At 33.4% G+C, this 10,404-nt stretch overlaps 1 protein-coding gene across 1 annotated transcript; it reads left to right on the top strand.

Annotated features, from left to right (window-relative positions):
- Positions 1 to 642: 642 nt before the first annotated feature.
- Positions 643 to 7,351, top strand: LOC132755289 (uncharacterized). The gene is made up of 2 exons (XM_060746132.1): positions 643 to 721; positions 957 to 7,351. The coding sequence occupies exon 2, from the start codon at positions 1,005 to 1,007 to the stop codon at positions 5,568 to 5,570; it is 4,566 nt and encodes a 1,521-aa protein (XP_060602115.1). The 5' UTR covers positions 643 to 721; positions 957 to 1,004; the 3' UTR covers positions 5,571 to 7,351.
- Positions 7,352 to 10,404: the final 3,053 nt, after the last annotated feature.

Here is a 10,404-nt window from a genome sequence, read left to right on the forward strand (position 1 = left end):
TGTTGTGCCTGACATGACTATAGTACGTTCTTCTTTCGGATATGAACATGTACCAGCGTTTGACAATTTCAGACAACAAGGTATTGTGAATCAAATAATAAAAGTGTAACTAAAATAATACATTGCAATTTAACTTTTATATCAGTTTTGTAATAATAATCCAAATATCTATGTATTTTCTTCATTTGTCAAGTATGTTATATCCATCCAGTAGAAGCGTGCATATAAATGGCAGTTATTAATCTCCACAATGAATTGTTTTATAACCATATTCCTGCTAAAAATTGAACTACAATTTGAACATATTTTCTTTCAGAAAATTGGTTGGATTTGGGATAAGATTTGAAACAATGGAAATAATAAATTGTTTAATCATGTTCATTTCTCCTATTGGACCATAACATTTATTTAATTATCATAAACATGATGGTCAAAAATAGATATCTGTAAAACTGCATTATTTTCAAAATGTTTAAGCATAAAAATTTTAAGTCACACACTAGGAAATCTGTTGATCACTGGTGAAAGTAAATATTATACGTAGCAAAAAAAAGGTTATAATAATGATGAAGTCAAAATAATTTTAATTTTGAATTAATTTGTTTATTCAAACAATTGCTATTGTACCTTTTTTCAGGTAGTGTTGTGCCTGACATGACTATAGTACGTTCTTCTTTCGGATATGAACATGTACCAGCGTTTGACAATTTCAGACAACAAGGTATTGTGAATCAAATAGTAAAAGTGTAACTAAAATAATACATTGCAATTTAAATTTTTATATCAGTTTTGTAATAATAATCCAAATATCTATGTATTTTCTTCATATGTCAGGTCTGTTATATCCATCCAGTAGAAGCGTGCATATAAATGGCAGTAATTAATCTCCACAATGAATTGTTTTATAACCATATTCCTGCTAAAAATTGAACTACATTGAACATATTTTCTTTCAGAAAATTGGATGGATTTGGTATAAGATTTGAAACAGAAATATAAACATCATGGACAAATATACCATGGAAGATAAGGAAAACATAGCTACACCCCTAAAGACTAGATCTAGTAATGAACTATTTGACTGGAAAATGCAATGTTTTATTTGCGGGGAAAAGTGTGACCCTAGACGTGATAATTATAATACTAAAGGTAGTAAGGGGTATTCTAGAAGTTGGTCATATGTTGAAAATTCCATTTCAGACAAAGTAGGTTCTACGTATGCAAAGGTTCTGTGTGCTGCTCAAAAACGCCAGGACCAGAAGGTAATTGACAGATTGCTTCGTGTCCCAAATGGTGATCTGGTGGCAGTCGAAGCCAGGTATCATCGCAAAAAGGGCTGTCTTTCCAAATACTATGAGACAAATCAAACGACCCCAGAGAAACATTTAATTGACAAATATACACCCATTTATAGACAAGCTGCTGAAAAACTAAAGAATGAGTATGAGCAAGCAATAATATTTGAAAAGAAAGTGTATTACCTGTCCACATTAAGAAAACGATTTATCGAAATTGTCAGTGAGGCTGGCAGTACAGGTGCTGAAAATTACAAAAGTTCATACTTAAAGAAACTACTTAGTGACATTTGGCCTGATGTATCTTTTGTTCCACAACAGAGGGGGAAATCAGATTTAATTTGTTCATCATCTAAAACATTAGGCGATGCTATGACGGAAGCAAAATATCTTGAACAAATTATTGAACAACACAATGAGTGCAAATATGACATAGATACCGATGAAGAGACTGATGAAGCAATAGTCCACAAAGCTGTAGGCATATTACGAAAGAGAATTTTAGAAGGTAAAACAAAGATAGACAATCAATATTATTCACCTGATGAATTGTCTCTCAGTGCTCAGAAGGACTTTATCGACCCTTTGCTTTATAAGGCAGTTTGCTGGCTTCATGATAGCAAGTCGTTCAAAGACGCAACTGAACACATGGACAAGAAATGTCTTACACTTGCTTGTGATTTGACCAGTCTTGTTACAGGTATTCCATTACCGAAACATCTTGGACTTGCAGTTCATTTGTACACTGAATTTGGCAGTAAACACCTTGTTGAAGATATGAACTGCATGGGCTACTCAATCTCATATTCAGAGCTACGCATGTTTCTCTCATCCGCTGCAAACAAAGCCATCGATTCCCAGAAGGTTACAACATCAGGTGGACTTGTACCAGAGACTATAACCCCCCGTAATGAAGGTGGAAAGCTCATAGTCGCAGTCGCCGATAATTGGGATCATAATGAGAGAACTGTTGATGGTAAACGAACCACGCATGCCATGACAAGTATACTTGTATCCAGTAGGTGCGCCGAAGACGCGCCTTTACCACGTCTACCTAGGACAGGAAGTCGAACATTTGATAGCAAATCCTTACCTGGTGGAAGTCTTTGCAGAATTATACCATACAATAAACCAGTCTCTCGACCAGGACCAGTGTTTGATCCTCCAGTTACATTGAAAGAAATAAAGCCAATAGAATCACAATCTGTTGAACAAGCAAAGTTGAAAGAATTGTTGTATGCTTTTGGACGCTGTACAGTGTTTTGTGAAGACATATCAGAAACCCCAAGCATCCCTCATTGGAACATCTTTCAGTCAGAAACCAGTGATTCTCACAATTCTGTTTCCAACATTTCCTACAATCCAATTATAATGGCGACTCCAACTGACTATAATACGGTGTATACAACACTACTTCGCACAAAGGAAGTTGTGAATGCTTTAGGCCAATCATATGTTCCAGTTGTGTTTGACATGAGTCTTTTACCAAAGGCACTAGAAATTATTTGGACAAGACGTGAGGAGCTTAAAGGTGTCATTCCATTGGAGGGCGGTATGCACATGCTAATGTCCATAATGGCAGGGATAGGATTTCTATTTGGAGATGCAGGTCTCAGACAACTTTTAACAGAGTCCGGTGTTTACGCACCTGCAACAGTTACAAATATTCTTTCAGGAAAAGACTTCGACAGAGGGCTTACAGCTTTGAAACTTGTTGATGAAGCATTAACTATACGGTTTCTGAAGAATTTCGAGGTCTGGTGTGACGACAACAACAAAGAAATGCATCAAGACGTATATGCAATGTTGATAAAGCTTCGAAGAGAAAGCAGTATGAAATACACAGAACATGAGATAGCGGAATATTATAACACTCTATCTACTCATGTCATACCTTTGATTGAAGAATTCCGGACAGATAGCAGAAGTATTTCAGCAACGTTCAAGCTTTGGGACGACTATCTGGTAAAAATCTCAACGCCTTTCAAACTGTTTGTTTCATCAACACGGTCTCCAAACTGGACAATACAACAATATTCCAAATTACAACTAATACCTCTGCTTTTTGCAGCAAACCGGAACACGTATGCAAAATACATGACTGTTCAGCAGCTGCAGATGAACAGGCTGCCTTCAGAGATTGAGGAAGGGTTCAATGATGGAATGTTTACTGCAAAGCTTTCATATGGAACATTCAACAACGTGTGGATGGATTACACATTAGAAGTAACCCAAAACAAAGACCTGAAAGGGAATGGTGGCATAATAGGTCTCACGTTACGTGAAAATGCTCTTGCGAGATGGTTTCTGTCACGGCCATTAGCATCAAAGTATTCATCTACTTTTCACAAAAGCATTGTTTCTACAAAAGAAGGCCAACATGATCGTAAGCATCACAGCGACACGAATGCAAGACGAAAGATGTATGACAAGTTAGTTGATAAGCTTGTAAACATCTTTGACACTAACTTCATAGACCCATTTGATGTTACTAAAACTCCAAAGAAGCTGATTAACTTTGCCACCGGAGTGCATGCGACAGATGAAATAGAGAAGTCTTTGGCAGAATGCTTTGAAAAAGGAGCAAATATGTTTGAAACATTTGTTTCAGAGAGACTTGTAATAAAACCCGATGGTTCAGATCCGCCTGAGAAAAACTTTTTTACTCCAATGCCACGTAGCAATATAAAAACCATGGCTGAAATGAAAAAGAAACATGTTTTTAAGACAAAATCTGAAATAATAAGTGGGGAAGTGATGTTTCAACGACTATTGGCCATAAACGCTTACAAGAAAATTCCACTTGAACGAGTATTTTCTTTCGAAAACACACTGGTTCCCTTGAGCATGTTTACGGAGCAAGGAAGGATGCATAAATCTAAAAAATCTGACTTTATGTCAAAACTTGAAGGGCTGCTACAAGGTAACACAACAATGATTGAAAACGCTGATACTGTCATATTTGATGGCATGGCAGTAATACAATTACTACAAGTTCAGAGTGCCCAAAACACCTTTTTGGATATGGCTGAATTTTTTCTTAAATATATCCTAATGAAAGCACGTGCGATTCCAGGAGTCAAGTATATTCATATAGTTTTCGACAAGTACAAAAATCTTAGCCCAAAATCAGAGACCCGAAGAGATAGAGGAGATATTGCTCCGACCAATATACATATCAACAGTGATCTGCAAGTTCCAAAGGATTGGAAACAATTTTTATGTAGTGGTACAAATAAAGAACGCTTAGCACAGTACTATACATTGTTTATTAAAGAAAAGGCTTGCTGTCATCTGAAAGCACATGAAATACTGTTGATAAATGGTGGTAATGATGAGATGTGTCTGAAGGTGAATACAGACGATTGCATCGAAATACAAGCACTGAGGTCTAATCAAGAAGAAGCGGACACACTCATGATATTGCATGCAAAATATGCGGCAGACACTGGTTCTTCTTCCATAGTAGTCCAGTCTCCAGATACAGATGTGTTGGTTTTATTAATACACCATCACAAGTCAATTGGTGCAAAGTACTTGTACATGTCAACAGGTCATGTTAATACCCATACAGACCATCGACGATATATTCCTGTTCACGATTTAGAACAGAAGTTAGGCGGTGAAGAAATAAAGATTATCCTGACTGTATATTGTTTGACTGGCTGTGACACCACTAGTAGTTTCTTTGGTAAGGGAAAGAAAACAGTGTTTAAGCAGATGATGCAATATCCCGGTAAATATCAACAGTTGCATAATGTAGGAGAAAGCATTAATCTCTCAAGAATACAGAAGATGGCCTGCACAAAGTTTGTTGTTAACCTGTACGGGGGACGCGATACTCAGTCGTTGAATGAAGTGAGATGCAAAATGGCAATGAAGTCAAAACACCCGAGAAGCTTGCCGCCAACAGAAAACAGTTTCTATGAGCACTGCTCACGATGCCTACTGCAACTCTGGATTTGGCGACATGCCACAACAGCTATTCATGACCTTCCACCACTTACAAACTTTGGGTATGACATCACTGAAGATGGTTCTATTATTAGTCCTACACGGATGACACAACCACCAGCAGCACCAGAATTGCTAAATGACTTAACATGCCAATGCACCAAATGCAACGAGACTTGCAGTTGTTTCGCAAATCAGCAGCCTTGTACAATGGCTTGCTCTTGTACGTCAAACCTTAAAACGGCCGATATAATGTGCACAAATATTTATACATTATCTGCAGTATTCAGCAATGAGGACTTCAGCTCAGATGAGGACTAGATACTAGAATGTTAGGTCGAAACAAATAAAATGACTTTGAACATGTACAATGGATACTAATATTTATTTACCGTCTTATTAGAAAAATACATGTATGTTTATTGATGGTAATGTTCTGTAATTTGCAACAGTATAATTACGATAATACCATAGTAAAATAACTCAATACTTTCATGTTTCATAGTCAAATTTAGGTAATAATATATAAGTACAAGTGTCATAATTATATCCAATAAGTTCTATATCCTTAATCTATTAAATTCCTTCTTTGTTTCTATAAATAAGAAAAAGTACAAACAAATATATGCACTAGCTGGTAATGATTTTAATTTTGGAATGATATACCAATCAAATCAGCACGTCTTCTGCTGTCAATTATTACTACATGTAATTTTGTATTGATATGTCAATTGTTTACTTTAGAATATAATCACCGAATGTTTCAAAATCAGTTTTAGACAAGTGTATAATGGATTGCAATAACATTTTTTACTAGTTTGTTTTAACATGATATTGTTGTTAATGTTCAATTCAAAAATGTATACACTTTATGAACTGAATCTGTGAGTCACTGTTTAAAATGCAAATATATGAATGTATGTTGGTAAACATGTGTATTTTTACATGACAAACAACGTTTTTGTAATATATTTTTACAATATATGGAAGGAATAGTGATAATTTTCATATGTCTGTTAATTAATTTTGGATAATACACACACAATATAAACATGTTCACGTAATGAAATAAATAACCAGTTACAATACAGTACAAATATGTGTTTATTTTCTCCATCTTGGGCGCAATCTTGTTGAACTTTTGGATTATCCGACTATTTTGTTTGAATGAAATTTTCATTCGTATTCCGAATTTTGTATTCTTCGAACCTCTCAAAATATTTTGACTGTACTGCTCAAAGCATAAAAAAAATAGAAAATGGATTAATAAAAACGAACCTTAATGTCTAATTTATACACTAAAACACCGTTATGTATAATAACATGATACAAATGTAGCTTTGGTTTTAAACATATCCAAAATTAAGCATATCCGAGTACTATGCTACTTCTTAAAATATTTGTGCGAGACTGTATTTATACAAAACCTTCAATATATTTCGTTATGTACATATAATAATTATTAAACAACTAAACTTAATAATAATATTTACTTAGATTTATATTATGTAACCTTTTACAACATCATTTTAGCGATGTAAATATTAATTGAATTTAATAATACCCCACCCGTTTAAAATCATAATATGTCAAAGCAGAAGCTTCCATAAACAATAAAAAAGGTATCAATGTAAACAGCGGAAGTTGTAGTTTTGCACAAAAGTGCGAAATGGAAATAAGCATTGAAGTTTGTTATCATGGAAATGCAAAATAGGAATCAAATTTTATTTTTATGTTATTTTATTGCACATTTTTCACAAAACTTCTTTCACAAAATTTATATTACTCCCTTTACAATGACCAAAAACAAATATTTTTAGAAGAAATATGTATTTTCTATCGTATTTATATGTCTTGACAAAAACAACATAGAAATTCTTGGAAAAAACTGCCAAATAATGATAATTAGTGTTTTTTCACAATTTTGGCGGCCATCTTGGACGCCATCTTGGATTTCTTGAATATCCGACCATTTGGATAAAAACGAAATTTTGTTTCGTATTCTGCTAACCTTTGTGAACATTTTGGTATATAAAAGTTACTGTTCCTAGACATAGACTACTTGACTCCCAAAATAAGCATGATTTACTGGTCCATTTCCTACACTATTTGCTATTTTTAAACATAATTTTTGTCCAGACCAGAGCTTTGAGATAATATGAAACTTCATAGGTGGATATATCTCACTCAGAAGGTGTTTAGTGCACAGTCATAACTTTTGAGTTATTGCCCTTTGTTATTTTTCATATTTAATTTTTCACCTGAGTGGAGCATAACTCAAAAAGTCTTTGAGATGTCAACATGAAACTTCATAGGTGGATTTATCTTATTGAGAAGGAATGCTGTGCGCAAGAATGATAGCTCTTCCCTTTATAATTTTTGAGTTATTGCCCTTTGTTATTTTTCATACTTTTTGTCCGGAGCTTATCTCATAAAGTGTTAGAGGTGTCAACTTGAATCTTCATAGGTGGATAGATCTCATTGAGGAAGAGTGCAGCACACAAGAATGATAACCTAACCTGCATAATTTTTCAGTTACTGCCCTTTCTTATTTTCAGAATTTTCTTATTCAGTATTCACATAGGTTTCAAACTTGTAATCATTTCAGCCATCAGTTTTCATTACCAAAAGACCTCTTAAATTGAATTATTCTGCTTTGCTACATATACATTCTTCCAATAAGCAAACACATTTGGCGGGGGATGGCCATGTTAACATGGCTGTTGTGTATAATAGTGTAAGGCGCGGAATGACCAGTAATTTGTCAATGTCACCGTTTAACCCGAACAAAACAACGTTGCTTCAAGTGTGCGCTTCATTCTAACTTCGTTGGTAAAGTGATTGGATTGCAATGCGCTTTTAACTGTTTTAGCATTAAATCGAAATCATGTATTAGCTGATAAGAATGTAGTTGACAATAAACATCTAATGTCCCCGTCATTTACCATATTCTATCAAAAACCAAAGAACTCCATTCAAGTGTAGCCTTTTATAAGTAGATGTTGTAAAACATATTTTAAAAAAAGCATTATTTAATTACTTTCTTTTGTGCAGACTATTATTGTTAAATGTACAACTGGGCGCACGAGTTATTCTGATTCCCTTATCGTGTTTATCATTAATTTTATTAACATATTGGAACATATTTTAACGAAATAAAGTTGGGATATTAGATACAGTCAGGGTTCAAGGAACAAAGGGTTCTTAACACTTATGATTTTGCATGATTTTTCTAAAGTTAAATGCGCTCTTTACATATGCAGGAATGTAGTTGGCAATAAACATCTTATGTCCCCGTCATTTAATATATTCAGAGAAATACTCTGAGATTACCAGTATACCATACCAATCTGTAATCAAAATAAATCTAATTCTTTCAAATAAGATAGTTAAATCTGCTTTTACATGTAAAATGAAATATTCAACCATGTAAATACATTCCATGTTAACAGGACATGCTAACAAAGAATACAATTCATTTGTCATTACGACTGTTCGTGCATTATTTGATACAGGGAACTGAATAAAACCAAATACATCTATTTCATAAAATGCAAATGATAATACTGATCAAAAAACAAAAACAATAAAAAAAAACATTTTAACATTCACCCTAAATAGGAAAAGCACATAAGGTTTAATTTGTCACGGCAAATATGCAATGAAACATGTGTTTTTGAAACGTCGGTTATGAAAACCTTGGCATGGTAACGGTTATAAAACCCTTGGAAGTGAATAAAACGCTTTAAGTCACTGGAATGGATCCAATCAAAGACACGCAGACATTTATCACTTTGTAAACAATCACGTGTATGCATGTGAAGGCAAGGGTGGTGATGATAGAAAATATACTAGTATGAAGATAAATTGCTTTATTAAAATTCAAAAGGCAGAAACATGAATATAAACAGCTAAAACAAAAGAATGCATTCTTTGCGCAGAAAGCTATTTATCCAGATATTAATTATCTATAAAAAGGGATTGTGCTTGTTATGTGGTATTTTTGTTTCACGAGAACTCTAAGAAAATATTCACACAGAGTTAGAGAGTGTATTTCAAGAAGAATATGCATGTTATTTTTTTCAATTCAGTCCGAAATTGATTGACCATCTTCCTTATCAATGTTATACAATTTAATGAAATATCTAAAATAAATGCGCATACTAAAATCTAACATAAAAAACAACAAAAAAAAAACAAACAAAAGAACAAGAAAAAAAACAAACAAAAAAAACCCCGAAAACTATTTCCTACTTTGCGAAGCAACAAAACAAATTATATTACACCTTCATGTTTTTGTGGATGGTAAAGGTAATCTAGTTATTATTTTACCCTAAATACCCGTATGAGAATACTGTTTTTAAAGCCCACTCGATACAATAAAATCTCATCTTACACACAAACAAACAAATATCCTCTATATATTTTACATATTATATATATATCGCTTCATTTATTGAGATAGCCATGATTTAATGAGGGGATTCCTTGCGATACAAAACGAGAAAAAGCTGCTTGTAGAAATAAACGGTACAAATTAAGCAATAAGAAATCTTTCTTTTACATCATTCTCATATATAACGAGGCAGAATGATATAATAGAGCGATTTAATTAAAATAACAGAAACGTATTGTGCAAAGACTATCACAGATATATTTAGGAACGCTTATATTAATTGAGCTTGTATCTAAAAAATAGTTGACCACAAATTTTTCAAAATTTCAAAAATATTAAAGTATGTTTAATCTTATGAGAGACTGTGTAAGCGAGCAATATTAAAAAAAGTTTAGAACGAATATTTGTTTTTTGTAATATACCATTTACAGGTTATACTGAAGAAGTATTCATTACATTAATGTGTCATGCCATAAAAGGAAAACAAATTACATGTTTATTATTCCCATTTACTTGTTATATTCAGCGAAAGAACGAATTATGTGAATCCATTGTACGTAGTAAACATGATAGATTAGATTGCCTTTGAGTCTGACATCTTTAAGATACAATCATCCATTCATAAAAAGATAAATGTTCACTTTATACAGAAATTGTATTGATTTGGTGTTATATTTGCGAAGAAATGTCAACAATGGTGGCATTCTTCCAGATCAGATAAATGCAGAAACAGAATCATTACTTGGCTAAAAAACATTT

The sequence above is a fragment of the Ruditapes philippinarum genome, unplaced genomic scaffold (genome assembly GCF_026571515.1).
Source record: "Ruditapes philippinarum isolate M1 unplaced genomic scaffold, ASM2657151v2 ctg1041_1_1_1_1, whole genome shotgun sequence".
In the NCBI taxonomy this organism is placed as follows: Eukaryota; Metazoa; Mollusca; class Bivalvia; order Venerida; family Veneridae; genus Ruditapes; species Ruditapes philippinarum.

Coding starts and splice junctions, on each gene's coding strand:
- LOC132755289 (XM_060746132.1), top strand. CDS start 1,005: ATGGACAAATATACCATGGAAGATAAGGAAAACATAGCTACACCCCTA.